Source organism: Thalassophryne amazonica, chromosome 4 (assembly GCF_902500255.1).
Source record: "Thalassophryne amazonica chromosome 4, fThaAma1.1, whole genome shotgun sequence".
Classification (NCBI taxonomy): domain Eukaryota; kingdom Metazoa; phylum Chordata; class Actinopteri; order Batrachoidiformes; family Batrachoididae; genus Thalassophryne; species Thalassophryne amazonica.
The window spans coordinates 123,078,529-123,105,834 of NC_047106.1; the positions used below are offsets into that span (position 1 = coordinate 123,078,529).

Here is a 27,306-nt window from a genome sequence, read left to right on the forward strand (position 1 = left end):
CTTCGATCTGCTGACTCAGTGGTTCTTTGATTCACTCCTCTTCAGAAGTAGCAAGTACACTTCTTAAACCCTCTCAAAGCCATTAAAATATGTCAATCGTGAGTCACTTATGTGTGGATTAAAGTCACTAACTGGGACTCTTGTCTTGTTGCAGTCAAGAAACGAGAATCATCCTCTGTTCCATTGGCAAGCTCCAAACGCTGCATGCCTCTGTACCAAGTCCAATCAGAATTAATAACTTCAAAACAAATTGCCGCTTTAAATAAAATGACACCTCTTTCCAAACGTTGTAATACAGACAATGAACTACAATCGAGCATTTTTTTTTCCTCCCAAAATGAGACATCCTGCATTCTTTATGAATTACATCCTGAGTGTGAAATCTGTTATTTTAGACTGTTTGAGTTTTTTCAGCCTGGGTTGATAGCTGTCACTCAAAGTCTGATAGCTCAATGTCACTTTTTGTTGGTCCCCAATATGGTAAATTTTAGATAAATGGATAATCTAAATGGGTTTCTAGGCAGTTATTTTTAGACATGCTCAAAATATTTTTGCAAATTAAAAATTTGATCAGCGGTTCATTAATGTGTCATGAATCAGAAAGACATATACGTAACTCCTGTGCAGAAGAAGGACACTCTGGTATAATCAAAAAGGTCAGTGCAGGCAATCTGTGAAGCTAACTCAATATCAAGATCCACTCGAAAACCTGTACACAGTTGATCAGCAGGCAAAAAATAATGGTCAAAAATGTAGTAAAGATGAAAAAACAAAATCACGGGAAAAAAAGCAAGACAAAGGAGCACAAAACTGGTAACAGCTAAATTGAAAACTATCTAGTGTTGATAGTTTTGAAAGAGGGCAAACCCCTTTATTTTAAAGCCACCAGAGAGCAATCAATGAAATTAGGGACCAGACGTTAAGTGATTAGAAGAGATTTTTTTTTTTTTTTTTTTGCAGGCATTAAGTACAAGTACATTGGAATTCTTGAAAAGGAATGGGGTCACTTAGTAGTTCAGTGCCTTATCTATTACCAGAAAATGCTTCAGCTGGGAAACAGGGCAGCTGAATGCACCAGAGACATTAAAACAGAAGGGTTAATAATAAATGTATTTAGATAGCACTTTAACCCTCTGGAGCCGTGTGACAAGGAGACACGTCAAAGTCACATGACCGAATTAAGCAGACGTACCATCCAATACCCCACAGTCTGAATCTCTGTTTGAATGTGTGTTGAATGTGTAGACTTCAAACTATATACCAATTTTGAAATTGTGTCGATAGGCCTAGTATAACTAGAATCATTATTAAAAATTGCCTTTTCCTGAATATTATGGTCATTTGTGGTGCGCATTTTTGCAAAACGAGACTTTCTCTTCCTTGGTCTGCTCTCTCAAACCTCAGGAGTTACAGGGGAAAAAACAAAACCAAAAAAAAAAAAAAAAAACATGACTTCCCGTTTATCATGGGTGGAAAAATGCATGACCTAAACCAGGTGTTCTCAATCGGTCCTCACAGACACCTGAACCTGCACATTTTCCATCTCTCACAGCTCAGCCACAATCTGATTTGCTAATTCAGGTGTCTGTTCGGAGTTTTCGTTTGTGCACCTAATCAAATCAAATCAATTTTATTTATATAGCGCCAAATCACAACAACAGTTGCCCCAAGGCGCTTTATATTGCAAGGCAAAAGCCATACAATAATTACAGAAAAACCCTAACGGTCAAAACGACCCCCTGTGAGCAAGCACTTGGCGACAGTGGGAAAAAAAAACTCCCTTTTAACAGGAAGAAACCTCCAGCAGAACCAGGCTCAGGGAGAGGCAGTCTTCTGCTGGGACTGGTTGGGGCTGAGGGAGAGAATCAGGAAAAAGACATGGTGTGGAAGAGAGCAGAGATCAATCACTAATGTTTAAATGCAGTGTGGTGCATACAGGGCAAAAAGAGAAAGAAACACTCAGTGCATCATGGGAACCCCCCAGCAGTCTACATCTATAGCAGCATAACTAAGGGATAGTTCAGGGTCACCTGATCCAGCCCTAACTATAAGCTTTAGCAAAAAGGAAAGTTTTAAGCCTAATCTTAAAAGTAGAGAGGGTGTCTGTCTCCCTGATCCGAATTGGGAGCTGGTTCCACAGGAGAGGAGCCTGAAAGCTGAAGGCTCTGTCTCCCATTCTACTCTTAAAAACCCTAGGAACTACAAGTAAGCCTGCAGTCTGAGAGCGAAGTGCTCTATTGGAGTGATATGGTACTAAGAGGTCCCTAAGATAAGATGGGACCTGATTATTCAAAACCTTATAAGTAAGAATAAGAATATTAAATTCTATTCTAGAATTAACAGGAAGCCAATGAAGAGAGGCCAATATGGGTGAAATATGCTCGCTCCTTCTTGTCCCCGTCAGTACTATAGCTGCAGCATTTTGAACTAACTGAAGGCTTTTCAGGGAACGTTTAGGACAACTTGATAATAATGAATTACAATAGTCCAGCCTAGAGGAAATAAATGCATGAATTAGTTTTTCAGCATCACTCTGAGACAAGACCTTTCTAATTTTAGAGATATTGCGCAAATGTAAAAAAGCAGTCTTACATATCTGCTTAATATGCGCATTGAAGGACATATCCTGATCAAAAATGACTCTAAGATTTCTCACAGTATTACTAGAGGTCAGGGTAATGCCATCCAGAGTAAGGATCTGGTTAGACACCATGTTTCTAAGATTTGTGGGGCCAAGTACAATAACTTCAGTTTTATCTGAATTTAAAAGCAGGAAATTAGAGGTCATCCATGTCTTTATGTCTGTAAGACATTCCTGGAGTTTAACTAATTGGTGTGTGTCCTCTGGCTTCATGGATAGATAAATATCATCTGCATAACAATGAAAATTTAAGCAATGCTTTCTAATAATACTGCCTAAGGGAAGCATATATACAGTGAATAAAATTGGTCCTAGCACAGAACCTTGTGGAACTCCATAATTAACTTTAGTCTGTGAAGAAGACTCCCCATTTACATGAACAAATTGTAATCTATTAGATAAATATGATTCAAACCACCGCAGCGCAGTGCCTTTAATACCTATGGCATGCTCTAATCTCTGTAAAAAATTTTATGGTCAACAGTATCAAAAGCAGCACTGAGGTCTAACAGGACAAGCACAGAGATGAGTCCACTGTCTGAGGCCATAAGAAGATCATTTGTAACCTTCACTAATGCTGTTTCTGTACTATGATGAATTCTGAAACCTGACTGAAACTCTTCAAATAGACCATTCCTCTGCAGATGATCAGTTAGCTGTTTTACAACTACCCTTTCAAGAATTTTTGAGAGAAAAGGAAGGTTGGAGATTGGCCTATAATTAGCTAAGATAGCTGGGTCAAGTGATGGCTTTTTAAGTAATGGTTTAATTACTGAAGCTCCTTGGTGGCAAGTCTCCTGGGGTGGATGAAATCCGTCCTGAGTACCTTAAGTCTCTGGATGTTGTGGGACTGTCTTGGCTGACATGCCTCTGCTACATCACGTGGCGATCAGGGACAGTGCCTCTGGATGGTGGTCCCTCTGTTTAAGAAGGGGGACTGGAGGGTGTGTTCCAACTATAGGGGGATCACACTCCTCAGCCTCCCCTGTAAGGTCTATTCCAGAGTACTGGAGAGGAGAATTCGACTGATGGTCGAACCTTGTATTCAGGAGGAGCAGTGTGGTTTTCGTCCTGTTCGCAGCACACTGGACCAGCTCTACACGCTCCATCGGGTGCTCGAGGGTTCATGGGAGTTCGCCCAACCAGTCAACATGTGTTTTGTGGATCTGGACAGGCATTCGACCGTGTCCCTCGGGGCACCCTGTGGGGAGTGCCCCGGGAGTACGGGGTCCGGGGTCCTTTGCTAAGGGCTATCCGGTCCCTGTACGACCGCAACAGGAGCTTGGTTTGCATTGCCGGTAGGAAGTCAAACCAGTGCACGTTGGCCTCCGCCAGGGCTGCACTTTGTCACCGGTTCTGTTCATTATTTTTATGGACAGAATTTCTAGGTGCAGCCAGGGTGTAGAGGGGGTCTGGTTTGGGAACCACAGAATCTCGTCTCTGCTGTTTGCAGACGATGTGGTTCTGTTGGCTTCGTCAAATCAGGACCTTCTGCGTGCACTGGGGCGGTTTGCAGCTGAGTGTGAGGCGTCCGGGATGAAAATCAGCACCTCCAAATCCGAGGCCATGGTTCTCGACCAGAAAAAGGTTCTTTGCCCTCTTCAGGTTGGTGGAGTGTCCTTGCCTCAAGTGGAGGAGTTTAAGTATCTCGGGGTCTTATTCACGAGTGAGGGATGGATGGAGCGTGAGATCGATAGACGGATCGGTGCAGCGTCTGCAGTGATGCGGTCGCTGTATCGGACCGTCGTGGTGAAGAGAGAGCTGAGTAGGGGGGCAAAGCTCTCGATTTACCGATCGATCTACGTTCCGATCCTCACCTATGGTCATGAGATGTGGCTCATGACAGAAAGAACGAGACCGTGGGTACAAGCGGCCGAGATGAGTTTCCTCCGCAGGGTAGGCGGCCGCTCCCTTAGAATTAGGGTGAGGAGCTCGGCCACTCGGGAGGAGCTTGGAGTCGAGCCGCTGCTCCTCCACGTTGAAAGGAGTCAGTTGAGGTGGCTTGGGCATCTTTTCCGGATGCCCCCTGGACGCCTCGCTGGAGAGGTGTTCCGGGCACGTCTCATTGGGAGGAGGCCCCGGGGAAGACCCAGGACATGCTGGAGGGATTACATCTCTCGGCTGGCTTGTGAACGCCTTGGGGTTCCCCCGGAGGAGCTGGGTGAGGTGTGTGTGGATCGGGAGGTCTGGGCGGCTTTGCTTGAGCTGCTGCCTCCGCGACCCGACTCCGGATAAAGCGGAAGAAAATGGATGGATGGATGGATGGGTTTAATTACCGCCACCTTAAAAGCCTGTGGTACATAGCCAACTAATAAAGATAGATTGATCATATTTAAGATCGACACATTAATTAATGGTAGGGCTTCCTTGAGCAGCCTGGTAGGAATGGGGTCTAATAGACATGTTGATGGTTTGGAGGAAGTGACTAATGAAAATAACTCAGACAGAACAATCGGAGAGAAAGAGTCTAACCAAATACCAGCATTACTGAAAGCAGCCAAAGATAACGATATGTCTTTGGAATGGTTATGAGTAATTTTTTCTCTAATAGTTAAAATTTTATTAGCAAAGAAAGTCATGAAGTCATTACTAGTTAAACTTAAAGGAATACTCAGCTCAATAGAGCTCTGAGTCTTTGTCAGCCTGGCTACAGTGCTGAAAAGAAACCTGGGGTTGTTCTTATTTTCTTCAATTGGTGATGAGTAGTAAGATGTCCTAGCTTTACGGAGGGCTTTCTTTATAGAGCAACAGACTCTTTTTCCAGGCTAAGTGAAGATCTTCTAAATTAGTGAGACGCCATTTCCTCTCCAACTTATGGGTTATCTGCTTTAAGCTGCAAGTTTGTGAGTTATACCACAGAGTCAGGCACTTCTGATTTAAGGCTCTCTTTTTCAGAGGAGCTACAGCATCCAAAGTTGTGCTCAATGAGGATGTAAAACTATTGACGAGATAATGTATCTCACTCAGAGAGTGTAGGTAGCTACTCTGCACTGTGTTGGTATATGGCATTGGAGAACATAACAAAGAAGGAATCATATCCTTAAACCTAGCTATAGCGCTTTCCAAAAGACTTCTACTGTAATGAAACTTATTCCCCACTACTGGGTAGTCCATTAAAGTACACTCAACAAAAATATAAACGCAACACTTTTGGTTTTGCTCCCATTTTGTATGAGATGAACTCAAAGATCTAAAACTTTTTCCACATACACAATATCACCATTTCCCTCAAATATTGTTCACAAACCAGTCTAAATCTGTGATAGTGAGCACTTCTCCTTTGCTGAGATAATCCATCCCACCTCACAGGTGTGCCATATCAAGATGCTGATTAGACACCATGATTAGTGCACAGGTGTGCCTTAGACTGCCCACAATAAAAGGCCACGCTGAAAGGTGCAGTTTTATCACACAGCACAATCCCATAGATGTTGCATGCTGTTGGCATGCTGACAGCAGGAATGTCAACCAGAGCTGTTGCTCGTGTATTGAATGTTCATTTCTCTACCATAAGCCGTCTCCAAAGGCGTTTCAGAGAATTTGGCAGTACATCCAACCAGCCTCACAACTGCAGACCACATGTAACCACACCAGCCCAGGACCTCCACATCCAGCATGTTCACCTCCAAGATCGTCTGAGACCAGCCACTCGGACAGCTGCTGAAACAATCGGTTTGCATAACCAAAGAATTTCTGCACAAACTGTCAGAAACTGTCTCAGGGAAGCTCATCTGCATGCTTGTCGTCCTCATTGGGGTATCGACCTGACTCCACTTCGTCGTCGTAACCGACTTGAGTGGGCAAATGCTCACATTTGCTGGCGTTTGGCATGTTGGAGAGGTGTTCTCTTCACGGATGAATCCCGGTTCACACTGTTCAGGGCAGATGGCAGACAGCGTGTGTGGCGTCGTGTGGGTGAGCGGTTTTCTGATGTCAATGTTGTGGATCGAGTGGCCCATGGTGGCGGTGGGGTTATGGTATGAGCAGGCGTCTGTTATGGACGAAGAACACAGGTGCATTTTATTGATGGCATTTTGAATGCACAGAGATACTGTGACGAGATCCTGAGGCCCATTGTTGTGCCATACATCCAAGAACATCACCTCATGTTGCAGCAGGATAATGCATGGCCCCATGTTGCAAGGATCTGTACACAATTCTTGGAAGCTGAAAATGTCCCAGTTCTTGCATGGCCGGCATACTCACCGGACATGTCCCCCACTGAGCATGTTTGGGATGCTCTGGACCAGCGTATACAACAGCGTGTACCAGTTCCTGCCAATATCCAGCAACTTCGCACAGCCATTGAAGAGGAGTGGACCAACATTCCACAGGCCACAATTGACAACCTGATCAACTCTATGCGAAGGAGATGTGTTGCACTGCATGAGGCAAATGGTGGTCACACCAGATACTGACTGGTATCCCCCCCCCCCCCCCCCAATAAAACAAAACTGCACCTTTCAGAGTGGCCTTTTATTGTGGACAGTCTAAGGCACACTTGTGCACTAATCATGGTGTCTAATCAGCATCTTGATATGACACACCTGTGAGGTGGGATGGATTATCTCAGCAAAGGAGAAGTGCTCACTATCACAGATTTAGACTGGTTTGTGAACAATATTTGAGGGAAATGGTGATATTGTGTATGTGGAAAAAGTTTTAGATCTTTGAGTTAATCTCATACAAAATGGGAGCAAAACCAAAAGTGTTGCGTTTATATTTTTGTTGAGTGTAAATGTAAATGTTATTAAGAAATGATCAGACAGAAGGGGGTTTTCAGGGAATACTGTTAAGTCTTCAATTTCCATACCATAAGTCAAAACAAGATCTAAAGTATGATTAATGATTACCTATAACCTATAATCATAATGATGATTATGATTATAGGTATTAAAGGCATTGCGCTGCGGTGGTTTGAATCATATTTGTCTAATAGATTACAGTTTGTTCATGTAAATGGGGAATCTTCTTCACAGACTAAAGTTAATTATGGAGTTCCACAAGGTTCTGTGCTAGGACCAATTTTATTCACTTTATACATGCTTCCCTTGGGCAGTATTATTAGACGGTATTGCTTAAATTTTCATTGTTACGCAGATGATACCCAGCTTTATCTATCCATGAAGCCAGAGGATACGCACCAATTAGCTAAACTGCAGGATTGTCTTACAGACATAAAGACATGGATGACCTCTAATTTCCTGCTTTTAAACTCAGATAAAACTGAAGTTATTGTACTTGGCCCCACAAATCTTAGAAGCATGGTGTCTAACCAGATCGTTACTCTGGATGGCATTTCCCTGATCTCTAGTAATACTGTGAGAAATCTTGGAGTTATTTTTGATCAGGATATGTCATTCAAAGCGCATATTAAACAAATATGTAGGACTGCCTTTTTGCATTTACGCAATATCTCTAAAATCAGAAAGGTCTTGTCTCAGAGTGATGCTGAAAAACTAATTCATGCATTTGTTTCCTCTAGGCTGGACTATTGTAATTCATTATTATCAGGTTGTCCTAAAAGTTCCCTAAAAAGCCTTCAGTTGGTTCAGAATGCTGCAGCTAGAGTACTGACGGGGACTAGCAGGAGAGAGCATATCTCACCCGTGTTGGCCTCCCTTCATTGGCTTCCTGTTAATGCTAGAATAGAATTTAAAATTCTTCTTCTTACTTATAAGGTTTTGAATAATCAGGTCCCATCTTATCTTAGGGACCTCATAGTACCATATTACCCCATTAGAGCGCTTCGCTCTCAGACTGCGGGCTTACTTGTAGTTCCTAGGGTTTGTAAGAGTAGAATGGGAGGCAGAGCCTTCAGCTTTCAGGCTCCTCTCCTGTGGAACCAGCTCCCAATTCAGATCAGGGAGACAGATACCCTCTCTACTTTTAAGATTAGGCTTAAAACTTTCCTTTTCGCTAAGGCTTATAGTTAGGGCTGGATCGGGTGACCCTGGACCATCCCTTGGTTATGTTGCTTTAGACGTAGACTGTGTTTCATAATTATTGTATGGCCTTGCCTTGCAATGTGGAGCGCCTTGGGGCAACTGTTTGTTGTGATTTGGCGCTATACAAGAAAAAAGTTGATTGATTGATTGATTGATTGATTAAAGTGGTGGTTGGACTCATTTAGATTTTGAGCAAAGCCAACTGAGTCTAATAATAGATTAAATGCAGTGTTGAGGCTGTCATTCTCAGCATCTATGTGGATGTTAAAATCGGCCACTGTAATTATCTTATCTGAGCTAAGCACTAAGTCAGACAAATTTCTGAAAATTCACAGAGAAACTCACAGTAACGACCAGGTGGACGATAGATAACAACAAATAAAACTGGTTTTTGGGACTTCCAATTTGGATGGACAAGACTAAGAGTCAAGCTTTCAAATGAATTAAAGCTCTGTCTGGGTTTTTGATTAATTAATAAGCTGGAGTGGAAGATTGCTGCTAATCCTCCCCCTCGGCCCGTGCTACGAGCATTCTGACAGTTAGTGTGACTCGGGGGTGTTGACTCATTTAAACTAACATATTCATCCTGCTGTAACCAGGTTTCTGTAAGGCAGAATAAATCAATATGTTGATCAATTATTATATCATTTACTAACAGGGACTTAGAAGAGAGACCTAATGTTTAATAAACCACATTTAACTGTTTTAGTCTGTGGTGCAGTTGAAGGTGCTATATTATTTTTTTTCTTTTTGAATTTTTATGCTTAAATAGATTTTTACTGGTTGTTGGTGGTCTGGGAGCAGGCACCGTCTCTACAGGGATGGGGTATTGGGGGGATGGCAGGGGGAGAGAAGCTGCAGAGAGGTGTGTAAGACTACAGCTCTGCTTCCTGGTCCCAACCCTGGGTAGTCACGGTTTGGAGGGTTTAATAAAATTGGCCAGATTTCTAGAAATGAGAGCTGCTCCATCCAAAGTGGGATGGATGCCGTCTCTCCTAACAAGACCAGGTTTTCCCCAGAAGCTTTGCCAATTATCTATGAAGCCCACCTCATTTTTTGGACACCACTCAGACAGCCAGCAATTCAAGGAGAACATGCGGCTAAACATGTCACTCCAAGTCCGATTGGGGAGGGGCCCAGAGAAAACTACAGAGTCCAACATTGTTTTTGCAAAGTTACACACCGATTCAATATTAGTTTTAGTGACCTCTGATTGGCGTAACCGGGTGTCATTACTGCCGATGTGAATTACAATCTGACCGAATTTACGCTTAGCCTTAGCCAGCAGTTTCAAATTTCCTTCAATGTCGCCTGCTCTGGCCCCGGAAGACAATTGACTAAGGTTGCTGGTGTCGCTAACTTCACATTTCTCAAAACAGAGTTGCCAATAACCAGAGTTTGTTCCTCGGCGGGTGTGTCACAGAGTGGGAAAAAACGGTTAGAGATGTGAACGGGTTGGTGGTGTACAGGGGGCTTCTGTTTAGGACTACGCTTCCTCCTCACAGTCACCCAGTCGGCCTGCTTTCCCGGCTGCTCGGGTTCCGCTGGGGGGCAGCTAACGGCGGCTAAGCTACCTTGGTCCGCACCGACTACAGGGGCCTGGCTAGCTGTAGGATTTTCCAAGGTGCGGAGCCGAGTCTCCAATTCGCCCAGCCTGGCCTCCAAAGCTACGAATAAGCTCCACTTGTTACAAGTACCATTACTGCTAAAGGAGGCTGAGGAATAACTAAACATTTCACACCCAGAGCAGAGAAGTGTGGGAGAGACAGGAGAAGCCGCCATGCTAAACCGGCTAAGAGCTAGTAGCCGCGCTAAGCTGGCGGATTCCTAAAAACACACAAAGTGAATAATGTGTAAATAATTTAGAGGTGATTCAGCAGAGGGAGTGCTTTAGTTAAGGCACGTAAAGATTACACTGAAATAAATTGTTATCTAGTTATCTAGATCAATCTAACTACGCAGATTAAACAGCTAACAGATACAGCAAAACATCACTGTGCTCCGGAACAGGAAGTGATACAATACAGCAGTGGGAGCCAACCACCAGTAGAGGCTCCAGTAGAAGCACCTGAACACTTATTCCCATTGTGGTCTACTTAAAAATCAAATGACAAAATAGAAGTAATAGGAAAATACAACAATAATAATAATAATAATAATAATAATAATAATAATAATAATAATAATAACAGTGTGTATGTGATAGCAAGAACCTTAACGATTTATAAATACATTGAGTAATCTTACATAAAAAAAATTAAGTAATTAACAGGAAATGAAAGCGTTGAATTCTTCTAAAAGACTTGAGGTCTAAGGTAAAAACATTCTGGACTCACACGCCATTTCAACTCATTATAGAAACTTTGCAAAATGTATTACCACCCTTGAAAAATACAGCTACATATTTTATAAACACTACCTAAACTAGAGCCTGTGTATCCCCACAGGCAATGTAATAATAAACTGAAGAAAATAAATACTTTTAAGCCCCACACATCGCAGTGAAGACAAACATTAAAACACAAACCAACAGGGGGGTGATCTGTGAAAAAGGAACAAAGGAAAGAAATAAATGGAAGATGTTAAAGCGGTATCATGAGCGCGTGCTCTCTGCAGAATGATCTAAACAGTGGAAAACCAGAGTAGAAACTATCATGTGGGGCTTTGTTTATGTCAGGGATTGTGTAATACTTCATGTTGATGTTTGGATTTTTCTATTGCTTTGTGTTCAGGTTTGGGTTGTGTATTGTTTTGTGTTTTGGTTGCTGCACTCTCTTGCCTTGTGTCTGGGTGTTTTCCCTTCTGTTCCCATGCCGCTTTGGTGATTGGTACGTAGCTCATACCTCTTCCTAATTTTCTCCTCATTACCTGCTCTTTTTAAGCTCTGTTTTCCTCTTTGTCTTTGACAGATACCTTTGTGTCATCACTACCCACCTTTCCATAGTGCTTGCTTGTTTGTTTTTGTCATGCAGTGTTTTTCTGACCTTTTGCCTGTTTCTTGACCTGGAGTGTTGCCAAATGATTTGGCTATTTCTGCTGAGTCTTGCCTGCCTTTTGTGTACTGACCTCTGCCTTTTTACCAAGTAAACCCTTTTTCTCATCCCACGCCCCTGTGTGTCTTGCATTTGTGTCAAAGTTCATGAAAAAACTACTAAGCTGTTCTAGCTGGGAAACAAAAATAGAGAAGGATGGGGAGTTGCGTAAAAACCACTTGAGTAGAAACCACTGGGCTGAACTAAAAACACTACAGTGAGAATGCAAAGCACAAACTGTTACACAGGTAAGAGAGGACTCAGAAAACAGGCAAAAACATGAGGTCAGCAAACTCAAGCGCAATTTGATCGATAATAAGTACACCGAGTGGTTTGTTAAAACAACTCCACTTTACTACCTACCAAAGTAGATCATGACTCAAATATGAAGAGATGTTAATTACACCCGCATTGTCCAATTCTGATAACGCTTGTTCAGCCATGATATTCATTTACATTAGTGAAAAAAAATCAAACTATTCAAATGAGAAATGCTGACACTGTGATTTTCTGGACTGCATTAGTGTTGCACTTTTATGTGAAAAAGATGTCAAATGCCTTACAATGATGCCTTACATTCAGCCATTCACAGAATTCACTCCCATGGCAGCATTCTGTCATGCAAGACATTCAACTCAGCGCTCGACTTGATTGTGCCACCTATACTAAAACCACACACCGCCAAAACACACTCACCTTGGTTCAATGATTACTTGTGTGAGCTCAAGCATAAGGCTAGAGGTCTAGAACGAAAATGGCGTAGTTCAAAATTAGAAGTATTCTCACATGGCATGATGCTATCTTAGACAGTAAGCATGCACGACTGGCTATGAAGCAGACCTATTACTCTGATTTGATCAACAAAAACAAGCGTAACTCAAAATTCTTGTGCGACACTGGCAACACTTATTCATGGACAACCACCTGTAAGTTGCTCTCCTTTTACAGCACAAGATTTCTTAGATTACTTTGTGAAGAAAAAAGATGGCATTAGGTTAATCATATCCCAGGATGCCTAAACCCAGCCACTACACCCTGCTATGGAGGTGGGTGCCATTACTGAGGTATTACAGTTGTACCTAGATTTACAGAATTGGAGTATGTCCAGTATACTGATGAAACTCGTAACATCTACAAAAAGGACAACCTGCTTAATAAATCTTGCATCAGCAAAACTTTTTAAGGACGCTCTTGGGCTGAATATGCTGGAAATGATTAATCTCTCATTAACCTCTGGATCTGTTCCTAAATGTTTCAAATCTGCAGTGATTAAACCATTATTTTAGAAATCTAATCTTGACCCTTGTGTATTGAAAAACTATAGGCTGATATCAAATCTATCATTTGCTCTAAAATTTTGGAAAAGGTAGTTTCACAGCAACTCATGGACCACCTTACTGAGAATATATTTTTTTTGAGCCACTGCAGTTTACTTTTAGAAAATATAAGATAAGACTTTATTGATCTCACAATGGAGAAATTCACATATTACATCAGCTCTTAATAAACACACAAGATGAGTGCAAGTAGAAAAAAAAATGTGCATCAAACAGTGTGTGCAAAGATAAAGATACAGAAACAGCTCTCACTAAAGTGGTGAATGATGTTCTGTTCGCAATGGATTGGGACGCCTCTACGGTTCTGGTGCTGTTAGATCTTAGTGCTGCCTTTGATACCGTAGGCTGGAGAAAATTTTAGGATTACTGGGAATGCCCTTGCATGGTTGACATCATACCTGACCAGTCATTTTCACTGTGTACAGTAACACTACCATTAACCTTAGTGGCATGAAATTTGGGGTTCCACAGGTGTCCGGTCTGCTTTTCTCCCTTTATATAGCACCCCTTAGGCACATTTTGTGGCATTTTAGGATTACCTTTCATTGCTATGCTGATGATACTCAGTTATACATGCTGATAACTTCTGGTAATCTCATCCACATAAAATCCTTAGGAGATTGGCTTGCATCAGTGAAAAGCTGGATGCCTAGCAATGGCCTACTTTTAAACTCTGATAAGACTGAAATGATGGTTCCTGGTCCAGTGAGACATCGGGATCAATTTGACTAGCTAATGCTTAGCCTAGGCTCGTGTGTCATACATCACATTGACAAAGTGAGGAACCTTGGGGTAATTTTTGATCCTACATTGTCCTTTGACCTCCACATTAGAGATATTACGAGGACTACTTTCTTCCACCTGCGAAATATAGCAAAGATTCATTCCATCCTGTCTACGGCTGATGCTGAGACACTGATTCATGCATTTGTTTCTTCTAGATTGGACTACTGCAATGTTCTATTTTCTGGTTTACCGCAGTCCAGCATTAGGTGTCTCCAACTGGTTCAAAATGCTGCTGCCAGACTTTTAACAGGAAGCAGAAAGTTTGACCACATTACACCCATTTTGACGTCTCTTCACTTGACTTCCTGTCCCTGTGAGATCAAATTTTATGGTTACTAACCTATAAAATTATTCATGGACTAGCACCTTCCTTCTTAGCTGATCTACTTAAACCCTATGTCCTAGTCTGGGCTCTGTATTCTCAGGGTGCAGGACTACAGGTCATATATGTATGCATATACAACCCCTGGCAAAAATTATGGAATCACCGGCCTCAGAGGATGTTCATTCAGTTGTTTAATTTTGTAGAAAAAAAGCAGATCACAGACATGACACAAAACTAAAGTCATTTCAAATGGCAACTTTCTGGCTTTAAGAAACACTATAAGAAATCAGGAAAAAAAAAATTGTGGCAGTCAGTAACGGTTACTTTTTTAGACCAAGCAGAGGGGGAAAAAATATGGAATCACTCAATTCTGAGGAAAAAATTAATGGAATCATGAAAAACAAAAGAACGCTCAAACACATCACTAGTATTTTGTTACACCACCTCTGGCTTTTATAACAGCTTGCAGTCTCTGAGGCATGGACTTAATGAGTGACAAACAGTACTCTTCATCAATCTGGCTCCAACTTTCTCTGATTGCTGTTGCCAGATCAGCTTTGCAGGTTGGAGCCTTGTCATGGACCATTTTCTTCAACTTCCACCAAAGATTTTCAATTGGATTAAGATCCGGACTATTTGCAGGCCATGACATTGACCCTATGTGTCTTTTTGCAAGGAATGTTTTCACAGTGTTTGCTCTATGGCAAGATGCATTATCATCTTGAAAAATGATTTCATCATCCCCAAACATCCTTTCAATTGATGGGATAAGAAAAGTGTCCAAAATATCAACGTAAACTTGTGCATTTATTGATGATGTAATGACAGCCATCTCCCCAGTGCCTTTACCTGACATGCAGCCCCATATCATCAATGACTGTGGAAATTTACATGTTCTCTTCAGGCAGTCATCTTTATAAATCTCATTGGAACGGCACCAAACAAAAGTTCCAGCATCATCACCTTGCCCAATGCAGATTTGAGATTCATCACTGAATATGACTTTCATCCAGTCATCCACAGTCCATGATTGCTTTTCCTTAGCCCATTGTAACCTTGTTTTTTTTTCTGTGTAGGTGTTAATGATGGCTTTCGTTTAGCTTTTCTGTATGTAAATCCCATTTCCTTTAGGTGGTTTCTTACAGTTCGGTCACAGACATTGACTCCAGTTTCCTCCCATTCGTTCCTCATTTGTTTTGTTGTGCATTTTCGATTTTTGAGACATATTGCTTTAAGTTTTCTGTCTTGACGCTTTGATGTCTTCCTTGGTCTACCAGTATGTTTGCCTTTAACAACCTTCCCATGTTGTTTGTATTTGGTCCAGAGTTTAGACACAGCTGACTGTGAACAACCAACATCTTTTGCAACATTGCGTGATAATTTACCCTCTTTTAAGAGTTTGATAATCCTCTCCTTTGTTTCAATTGACATCTCTCATGTTGGAGCCATGATTCATGTCAGTCCACTTGGTGCAACAGCTCTCCAAGGTGTGATCACTCCTTTTTAGATGCAGACTAATGAGCAGATCTGATTTGATGCAGGTGTTAGTTTTGGGGATGAAAATTTACAGGGTGATTCCATAATTTATTCCTCAGAATTGAGTCAGTCCATATTTTTTTCCCTCTGCTTGGTCTAAAAAGTAACCATAACTGACTGCCATAATTTTTTTCTTGATTTCTTATAGTGTTTCTTAAAGCCAGAAAGTTGCCATTTCAAATGACTTTAGTTTTGTGTCATGTCTGTGATCTGCTTTTTTTCCTACAAAATTAAACAACTGAATGAACATCCTCCGAGGCCGGTGATTCCATAATTTTTGCCAGGTGTTGTACTTTGTGTCCCTAGGGTGAATAAAAAGTCTGCAAGTCACAGAGCTTTCTCTTATCATGCACCTGCTTTGTGGAATGATCTCCCAGTGTCAGTAAAGTAGTATCTGTAGAACTGTGCTTTCTTGGGTTTAAGTAAAGGTAATTCTTATTTAATAACTTTTCATAAAAATAAAGTAGACATTCTAATTGACTTAACATGCATATGCTTGATACAAATACAAGATGTGCAGTTGGGGTAAACTGAATTTGAATGATTTTTTTTTGCCACAGTGAATATTAACTTCTGTCCACAACTGCTGTGTGTGAGAAATCATTTCTTGTGGCTCTCTAAAGTTTTGACTCATTGGGTGCAATTTTGAGAAATGTTTGTTTCTCAGAAAGCAAAACATGGTCAACCACACCCAACACAGTAAAATCGCCAGTGTTAGTTTAACACTGGCAACTTTACTGTGGATTTTGTCCAAGTCAGGCACAAAATGTCTCAGTTGCCCCTCGTCAGGCACGTCAGGTAGGGCCTGAAACCTATTGTTATGTCATTGTTATGGTGAAAACCAGGACCCAAAATGCAGGGAGCCAAAAATGAGAAGTAACCAAGTAACAATTTATTGGAATTTTACTGTGTATTTTGTCTAGGTCAAGTACAAATTGTCTCAGTTGCCCCTCATCAGGGACGTCAGGTAGGGCCTGAAACCTATTGTTATATCATTGTTATGGTGAAAACCGGGACCCAAAATGCAGGGAGCCAAAAATGAGAAATAACCAAGTAACAATTTATTGGGTAACAATAAATGAATTATCATTGTACAAATCCTTTGAGTGAGGTATTGGAAGGGAGAGATACTGACTGGACCAAAATGCAGAGCTGCTGAGTTCCCAAACCAGATGGTATAAGTACCCAGAGCCAGGACTGGGTGGCCGCGACAGAGCTGAGAGGAAGTGTTGTTGCTGGTGACACAGAAAAAAAAACACGTTAGAACGTCAGGGAATCCAGACAAGGAATTAAACGACTGTGAAGTACAGAGGCCGGGATACTAAGCTGGTCGAACTGAGTTTCCGGCATCTGTGGAGCAGAAGAACCAGGGTTTATATACAGATGAAGGATGATTGCTGCACAGGTGTGCTCAATCAGCTCCGTGATGCAGCACCTGGAGATACATGAAGGGAGGGGGAGCCAAGCAGATCCAAGGCAGCATAACACCCATTGATGCTGGTGCTTATTCTCAGATTCAATAGCATGAAGTGTATGAGTCTACAACTCTCCCTGGACAGGGCACCGCTCCAACACAGGTTAATTAACCAGCCAAACCAAAGCTCCCCTAAAATTTAGAAGATATAAGCCCTATGTCAGGCCTGAACCCCATTGGTGCTGGTGTTTATTCTCAGATTCAATCCTGTAAAACATATCACTCCACAACTTCAGCCCGATGTGACACCTCTCCAACCCAGGTTACTGCACCAGGCAAGGCTGGTAGCCATTAACAGCTGTCTGTGATGTTACAGATGAAGTGTCTTGACTGGAATACACAACTGCACACAGGCATTAAAACAAACCATACAAATACAGGGGTCGTTGTTGTAGCAGTACCGATCTCCAGAAATCTGAAACACATACACCTGCCACCTCTGTGTTGGCTACTGTTGTATAATAACTGTTAAAAAAAACAATTTCATTTTAATTTGATTACTTATAGCTGAATAGTTTTATAATACTTATAATTGGGGGCGGTGTTGGGGGTTGCCTACAATTATGTACAATATTAATTTATAGAAAAATCACAAAACTGCATTCTTCAACATGAATATAATCAGATAAAATGACAAAGCGGGAACACTTTGTGATGGTTCTGTCTTTTCAGACATAATTATTAGATTTAAATGTGACATTTTCTTCATTGCTAAGTTATACATGCCCTTATGAGAAGTTATTATCTCTGACAGGATTTTCCTGATGAAAATTAACTGCTCTCTGCAGGAGGTAACATAGGCATTATACACTGACAGGGCAAGCTGCTGGAGGTGATCTTTCACTGCTTCTATAAAAATAATTTGTTTTTACCTTTATAAGGCTCATCAGGATGGGACAAATCTTCACTATATTTCGCAGACTGAAGAAAGCAGTCCTTGTAATGTCTCTAATGTGGAGGTCAAAGTACAATGTAGGATCAAAAATTACCCCAAGGTTCCTCACTTTGTCTGTATAATGTATAACACACGAACCTAAGCTAAGCGCTAGCTGGTCAAATTGATGCCAATATCTCGCTGGACCAAGAACCATGATTTCAGTCTTATCAGAGTTTAAAAGTAGGAAGTTGCTAGTAACTCTCTGAGAAGATGGGAAGTTAATTATCATTGATTGGCAATATGCACCATTTGGTAAATGTAAATATTTTCTCACAGAGGCTGGTTTAATGTTAATTATGTTGTGTCCGTGCAAGACAATCACATACCTGGGCTGTCCTATGAGGAAAATATAGTCAAAACTGTTTAGAAGTCACTGTACTGACATTTAAAAGGGACAGTCCACATACATATTTATTTTTTTTTTAATTTGATGAACAGAAAAGCTTGTTATTGCATTTTTGTGACTGCATAGATATATAAAATAGCACTCTTGTTTATGTTCAGTCCGTTTTACACTGTGACTGGTAAATCCAGACCCTGCATAAGCTAATGTTTTTGATGAGCAAATTTCAGTCACGTTTGCTGACATACAAGCCGTCCAGACACAGTATGTTGTTGTTGTTGTTGTTGGTTGTTCTTTGCCATGTCAGATGTATGTTTGTGAGGGGAGAGGGGGGCAACTTGTGGCTGTGTTCTCTGTGGAATAAAATACTTGAGGTGTTGAAGATAATTTTAATGTTTACTCTTAATGACGGTGGTTAATGGGATACAGTAAAACCTGTGACTTTCTCCAGTGAACACGTTGTTCGCGTCTTGCCATGGCTCAATATGGGTACTAGATTTAGTTTCACAGTGATCTCTGGTTTGACTTGCTGATGGGGTTTGTTCATGTTGTAGCTGTTATGTGGGGGAAAAAATCCAATACTGAAATACGTGGTGTGTCCATAAAGTAACGGTCCTTTTTATTTTTTTCAAAAACTATATGGATTTCATTCATATGTTTTTACGTCAGACATGCTTGAACCCTCGTGCGCATGCATGAGTTTTTCCACGCCTGTCGGTGACGTCATTCACCTGTGAGCACTCCTTGTGGGAGGAGTTGTCCAGCCCCTCATCGGAATTCCTTTGTCTGAGAAGTTGCTGAGAGACTGGCGCTTTGTTTGATCAAAATTTTTTCTAAACCTGTGAGACACATCGAAGTGGACACGGTTCGAAAAATTAAGCTGGTTTTCGGTGAAAATTTTAACAGCTGATGAGAGATTTTGAGGTGATACTGTCGCTTTAAGGACTTCCCACGGTGCGAGACGTTGCGCAGCACTCTCAGGCGCCGTCGACAGCCTGCTTCAAGCTGAAAACCTCCACATTTCAGGTTGTATTGATCCAGGACGTCGTGAGAGAACAGAGAAGTTTCAGAAAAAGTCGGTTTCAGCATTTTATCCGGATATTCCACTGTTAAAGGAGATTTTTTTAATGAAAGACGTGCGGACGGATTGCAGCGTCGGCTCGCAGCCGCTGCAACGCTCCGCCACAGGAAAAACACCTCTGTTGGAAGCCTTGAGGACAAGTTGGAACATGTCCAGCTGTTAATTTCTCATATACTCACTCCACTGAAAGCCATCAAAAGCCGCCTGGATTTTACAAATGGTTATCAACACGGAGGTGTTTTTCCTGTGCCGCCGCACCGCAACGCATAAAAAGGACCTATACTTTATTGACAGCCCTCGTATATTGAGTGCTGAAGTGTGACATTACCAGTAAACTGTGTGTTTCAGACTTACATTAATGTGCTGTGAAGTTTCTCTTTGGCTTTTGTCTGTCTTTCTTACATGAGAAAAAACAAACAAACAAACAAAAAATAAACACTTTGACCCTGCAGCATTGTCTTCCATCTTTTGTCTTCTGTTCACAGGACTCTGGGAGGAGTGCAGAAGAGCTACTGAACCCAGCTGAATACATGAACTACCAAGGCGTCTGCAACATGGAACATTTTCCCAAGTCCCAGCCTGCTCCAACCCACCCACATGTCACCTTCTTGCCTCAGCACCCCTACACCCAGCACTCATCTGAGGAACCGATGTACTCCAACACCAGCTACGCCACCCCCGGCCCTCGTGCTGGGTTCTCATTCCCCAAGGAGCAATCAGTGTGACATGCCACATGCATCTTTGCTGTACAACAAGCAACATGATAGTGCCATGATGCTTCAGCAAAAAAAAATAAAATAAAAAATAAAGCTGTGCTGAAACTATGTGTATCCATCCCCACCTTGCATCTGTTTGTTCCATAAGCTTAAAACGTGTAGGTGCTCCCTGCCATGATGAAAGTGTGCAGAATTTGTGGCCCTCTGTCTTGTGTATTAGGCACTGTTTGTTCTACAGAGGCTGTCTGTAAACTTTGTGATGTTAGAATAGTCAACACCAGAATTCTACCCTTCACATTCTGTTTGGTTGTGATTGTTACCTTACCTATGAATATTTTGTTTTTCTGCCAACGGTCTGAAAACCATCTACAGAGTATGCCACTGTATCACTCAAAACCCTTTGTTTTCTTGTTTGTTTGTTTTTTGTTTTTGTTTTTTTTCCATATTTCCTTTATGGTAGTATTGGTGACCAGTCATAGTGATGCGTTTTTTTTTTGCGTGTTTTTTTTTTTTTGTTTGCTTTTTTTAATCAGTTAATGATAATGCTTACTTTTTAGAAAGTCATATGTTCTTATGTGTCATCAGGTGTGTGTAATGGTGAAAATTCCAGTTAATTATCAATCTGTAATGACATGGATTACCCCTTTAATGAAACTTAATTACAGGGTTGTCTCTCAGCTGAATCCTTCATTAGTTTTCATAACTGCTTTGCTGTTATGGAGTTTGACTAGATATTTCACATTATTAGAAGTGATTGTTTTTTTCATTTGATAAGAAAAAAGATATAAGGGGCATGACATATAACACTATTCAGTTTTCAGATTCTGTATATTATATGTTCTATCTTTATTATTATTATTATTATTATTGTTATCAAACTTGCAACGTACTGTACTATTTGGCCATTGTTATTATTGCATTCCGAGACAGAAAAAATACTGGCATGCATAAAAATTGGCAATTTGTACTTTTAATACTCTGTGTTCCAAAAATGAATGCACAGTTTTGTATATTTGAAATAATTTTCTCTGCTAAATAATTAATTCTTTCCAAATATTTATATTCATATGTAATCATCCAGTAAACCTGCCTTTTCACTTACATATCCTTCTATCTCAAATCACTCCTGCCACTTTTCTTTACCCACTCCACCATGCTTGCCTTCATTTCTTCACCTCTCTTCAACACTGTCCATTACATTGGACAATTGAACACAAATACTGTAGTTTAACTCATCTACCACTGCAACATCAATTCATTGCCACATTACTCCTTGAAACCTCACTATTCTACCATGTTCCCTCTCATCCACACACACACAAACACACACACTGCACTTCATCTTACAATGGCTGACTTTCATTCCCCGTCTCTCCGGAGCTTATCTCTAATTCTACAGGCTTCATTATCATTATGGATCACAATGGCCTCTGTAATGATCATAATCCATGAAGGCTCTGGCCTGATCTTATCAATCAACCTGTCCATTGCTAATACGTACAAGAAACAACTTGGAGCCGATAGTTGATGCAACCGCAACTTCACCTTGTAACACATCCATCATTCCTACTACACACCACACCACTTTTATACTGTCCTCACAGCTATCCTGCATAGCCCTCACGTACTTCTCTGGTATGCCTATTGTCCTCATCCAATACTGTGAATTATTAATCACATTCTGAAATCAATACTTCTTGCTTTCTGTTTAGTTGCACTATTGAAGCAGTAGCTTGTGATGTCAAAGTGGTTAAGTAATGCTCTCAAATAACTATTTCAAGCACAAAAATGGTGGAGACACACAAAGCATCCATGGTATGCTCAGCAAGAAGGAAAATGAAAGAAGTTGAAGTAGAAATGTCCACAGTCTGCTACAAAGGACCATCACAGATAACACAACAGCCAAAACCTAAAGTACATGCATGTGTCATGTGCAAAATAAAAAAAAAATGCTCTTAATCCTGAGTGATTTGTAATGGTATTACTGAGGACCCTAAGACAGCAAATGGTTGATGATGAGAATTTTTTCATGGCAATTTTTGCTCCCATAATTCATTCAATATCATGAATTGTGCATGTTAATTCACAATTCAGGAGGACCATTTAGGAATTTGTGCAGATTATTTTTTCCCCACTGTGAACTACAACAGTGGCTTCTGTACCTGCCAGTAGTTCCAAAGAAATGTGGCTTCATGAATTAGTTTTTTTTCTTTCCTTTATATAGCACCAAATTACAACAAGGTCACCTCCAGGCTTGTCACATGATGTAATTAAAAAAAACAACACAAAATAGATTAAAAGATTAAAAACATAATAATCAAGCAAAACCATAAAAATAAAAAGAATAAAAACACATAATATCTTAATATACTAATGATAAAACAGGGAGAACAAATGAGTCTTAGGTCTCAACTTAAAAGTCTACACAGAATCTGACTGCCTTATTTGTGCAGCAAGATCATTCCACAGAGCAGGGAACGATAAGAAAAAGCTGTGTGACCCGCAGACTTTTTATTCACCCTAGGAACACAAAGAAGTCTTGCACCCTGCAAACGCAGGGCCCGAACCGGTACATAGGGCTCAACGAGGTCAGCCAGGTAGGGTGGTGCCAGCCCATGAACAATTTTATAGGCCAGTAACAGAACCTTAAAATCCAATCTTGCAGAGGCAGGAAGTCAGTGAAGGGAAGCCAAAATGGGTGTAATGTGGTCAAACTTTCTGCTTTGTGTCAACCAACACTGGCACCAACATTTTGAACTAAATGAAGACCCCTAATGCTGGACTGCAGTAAACCAGAAAATAGAGCATTGCAATAATCCAATCTAAAATAGATAAATGCATGTATCAGAGTCTCAGCATCAGCCATGGACAGGATGGGACAAATCTTCACTATATTTCGCAGACTGAAGAAAGCAGTCCTCGTAATGTCTCTAATGTGGAGGTCAAAGTACAATGTAGGATCAAAAATTACCCCAAGGTTCCTCACTTTGTCTGTATAATGTATAACACACGAACCTAAGCTAAGCGCTAGCTGGTCAAATTGATGCCGATATCTCGCTGGACCAAGAACCATGATTTCAGTCTTATCAGAGTTTAAAAGTAGGAAGTTGCTAGTAACTCTCTGAGAAGATGGGAAGTTAATTATCATTGATTGGCAATATGCACCATTTGGTAAATGTAAATATTTTCTCACAGAGGCTGGTTTAATGTTAATTATGTTGTGTCCGTGCAAGACAATCACATACCTGGGCTGTCCTATGAGGAAAATATAGTCAAAACTGTTTAGACGTCACTGTACTGACATTTAAAAGGGACAGTCCACATACATATTTATTTTTTTTTTAATTTGATGAACAGAAAAGCTTGTTATTGCATTTTTGTGACTGCATAGATATATAAAATAGCACTCTTGTTTATGTTCAGTCCGTTTTACACTGTGACTGGTAAATCCAGACCCTGCATAAGCTAATGTTTTTGATGAGCAAATTTCAGTCAAGTTTGCTGACATACAAGCCGTCCAGACACAGTATGTTGTTGTTGTTGTTGTTTGTTCTTTGCCATGTCAGATGTATGTTTGTGAGGGGAGAGGGGGGCAACTTGTGGCTGTGTTCTCTGTGGAATAAAATACTTGAGGTGTTGAAGATAATTTTAATGTTTACTCTTAATGACGGTGGTTAATGGGATACAGTAAAAGCTGTGACTTTCTCCAGTGAACACGTTGTTCGCGTCTTGCCATGGCTCAATATGGGTACTAGATTTAGTTTCACAGTGATCTCTGGTTTGACTTGCTGATGGGGTTTGTTCATGTTGTAGCTGTTAAAATCCAATACTGAAATACGTGGTGTGTCCATAAAGTAACGGTCCTTTTTATTTTTTTCAAAAACTATATGGATTTCATTCATATATTTTTACGTCAGACATGCTTGAACCCTCGTGCGCATGTGTGAGTTTTTCCACGCCTGTCGGTGACGTCATTCACCTGTGAGCACGCCTTGTGGAAGGAGTAGTCCCGCCCCCTCGTTGGATTTTCATTGTCTGGAAATGGCGGAATGAAAAGGACTTTTTTCCATCAGAATTTTTTCAGAAGCTGTTAGAGACTGGCACCTGGAAACCATTCGAAAAAGTTATCTGGCTTTTGGTGAAAATTTTACGGGTTTCACAGAGAATAAGGACTTTAACTACAACTTTAAGGACCCCTTTAAGGACGGTCGGTGCGCCGCGCTCCGAGCTGCGACGTCGCAGCACAAACCACTGGATCATTTCTAAGCTGATGGGTCTGTGGATACGAGACCGTCGTGTGCTCTTTCTCTGGTTATCACAAGAGCTGGACATCAGCCATTTTCCGGCAGATTTCACTTTTAACAAGAGATTTTGTCATGGAAAGCCGCGCGGAGGCTTCGCGCGTCACGACCGATTCGCTGATGAAGCGAGACAAAGGAACGCCTCCGTTTCGGAGTGTTAGAGGACAAGTTGGGACATGCCTATCTCGGCTTTCAGTGCTTACCAGTCGAATGAGTATAAGAGAACTTGTGGAAAGCTGGACATGTCCAAACCTGTCCTCTAACACTCCGAAACGGAGGTGTTCCTTTGTCTCGCTTCATCAGCGAATCGGTCGTGACGCGCGAAGCCTCCGCGCGGCTTTCCATGACAAAATCTCTTGTTAAAAGTGAAATCTGCCGGAAAATGGCTGATGTCCAGCTCTTGTGATAACCAGAGAAAGAGCACACGACGGTCTCGTATCCACAGAGCCATCAGCTTAGAAATGATCCAGTGGTTTGTGCCGCGACGTCGCAGCTCGGAGCGCGGCGCACCGACCGTCCTTAAAGCTGTAGTTAAAGTCCTTATTCTCTGTGAAGCCCGTAAAATTTTCACCAAAAGCCAGATAACTTTTTTGAATGGTTTCCAGGTGCCAGTCTCTAACAGCTTCTGAAAAAATTCTGATGGAAAAAAGTCCTTTTCATTCCACCATTTCCAGACAATGAAAATCCGACGAGGGGGCGGGACCACTCCTTCCACAAGGCGTGCTCACAGGCGAATGATGTCACCGACAGGTGTGGAAAAACTCACGCATGCGCACGAGGGTTCAAGCATGTCTGATGTAAAAACATATGAATGAAATCCATATAGTTTAAAAAAAAAATGAAAAGGACCGTTACTTTATGGACACACCACGTACAACTGGTGAATTTGTGACCCACTAAGTATTGATGAGAGTTATTATTATTATTATTATTATTATTATTATTATTATTATTATTATTATTATTATTATTATTATTATTTCACTAAACCTAACACTAACCCTTAACTGGGAAAAAAAGAACGGCTAAAATGGATGGATGGATCATTATTATTATTAGTAGTAGCAACAGTAGTAGTAGTAGTACATACTACTTATCAGTTAAAAAGTATGTTTAAATTGACTAACATTTAACTATTTCATTGTCACATCCTGATATTTTCATTCAAACAACAGTCATGTTTCTTTTAAAACTCAAACTTGTTTTGTGTTTTGTAAGAGTGTCACTTTATAACTATTAATTTTTAAAATACATGTGAAGCACTCACATTTCTTTTGTGATATATTGTATTATTGCTGAAGAATAATATTGCAATACACATTAGAAAAGTGAGTTGTCTTTATAGTTCAGACTGGAAAAAATGTGAAAATTTTAACCTGTTTTTTATTATTCTTGTAATTATTATTATTTTTTATTTCAAGTCATGTTTGCTGTATATATTAACAATGTATCTGATGTGAAAAAAAATGGCATGCAGTTTAACAATAAACTTCACAAACTGTCCATGTTAAAATTATTATTCCACAGAAACAACAGCTTCCTGGCGTCTACCTTCAGACCTGTACTATACTACACTATACTACTACTGTACTATAGACCTGTACTCACAGACTCTAGTGGTTAATTGTTGGGCTTGAGACGAGATGATCCTTGCTTCAAACCCCTACCAGAATGGAAAATCTCTTAAGGGCCTTGGGCAAGGTCCTTAAAATCCCAGTTACTCTCAGTGTGCAGCTGGGTGCATTACATGGCAACACCCTGACATCGGTGTGTGTGAATGGGTGAATGTGAGGCATTAATTAGAAAGCATTTTGAGCTTCAGATCTAGATGTAAAATTGCTATGAAAATGCAGTCCATTTACCATATGCAGTGAGTGTCTTCAAGAGACATTCACTTATCTTTGCAGTGTCTTCTGGGTCCTTGGAGCCTAGGCCTTTGAGATTGACCCATGTCTGGAAAGAGGATACGGACTCATGAAGTCCCTGGGCATAGGTTTTTGGTGATGCTTTTATCTTTTGCCAGACAACAAAGTACAACTCTTTGGGTCCTCGTGTTGTGGGCTCAAATGAGGTCCATGACTTGCATTATGACAGAATATCATCTATTACGACATTCTGCCCATGTGGCATATTTCTCTGGACATCATCTTGCACACAGTTGTCTCAGTGTTATAAAGACCCCCCAACCACTGGAAAAGCCTTTTTTCAAGAGTCTCCTTTCACATTTCACATTTTGCTTATGGCAGAAAGATGGCTTTTGATAAGTGGGGATGGACCATTTATTTGTCTGGGTGGTTGTCATCCAGGACCCAAGGTGATTTATGGATGTGGTCTCAGGTGGCACCAAGAATGGCTCCCAGACATGACCTTCCCTGACATTCTTAATTTGACTGACATGGCTGTCAATCAGTTCATGCCAAATGATTTATGATGACCATTTTTCAAATGCGAATTAAAAACTAAGCAATTTATATTTCTCCAATATGAAGTTCTGTGGCTCATAATATTGTGATTTTGAAAACAAGAGATTTTATATTTTAAGCTTGAGGTATCATATATGATAAAAGGCTGGCTTCACTGATTTTCAAATTGGAGTGTATTTTTGTAATTCAATATATGTCAAACATTTATCAATATACTCCGAGTCCCTCGAAGACAGTTGAGCTTCTCAACCCGTCCTTGGGTGTAAGCCCAGATAAACCAAGCTGAACAGTGAAAAACATTTTTAAAACTTAAAAGCAGTTGAGACCTACCTGTTTAAAGTTTTCTAGTAGGTATATTGTTCTACCCTCTGCAAACAGAAGAGAGCTGTTTTCAGAAAAAAAACTACTCTATCCTCTTGTAGGCAA

At 40.8% G+C, this 27,306-nt stretch overlaps 1 protein-coding gene across 1 annotated transcript in view; it reads left to right on the top strand.

Annotated features, from left to right (window-relative positions):
- The window catches only part of nectin1b (nectin cell adhesion molecule 1b), a 1,042,283-nt gene extending 1,021,844 nt beyond the window's left edge, over window positions 1–20,439 (top strand). The window contains 1 exon segment of the mRNA XM_034168488.1: window positions 19,926–20,439. Within this exon segment, the coding sequence (XP_034024379.1) occupies window positions 19,926–20,165 (240 nt within the window). The 3' untranslated portion in view covers window positions 20,166–20,439.
- Window positions 20,440–27,306: the final 6,867 nt, after the last annotated feature.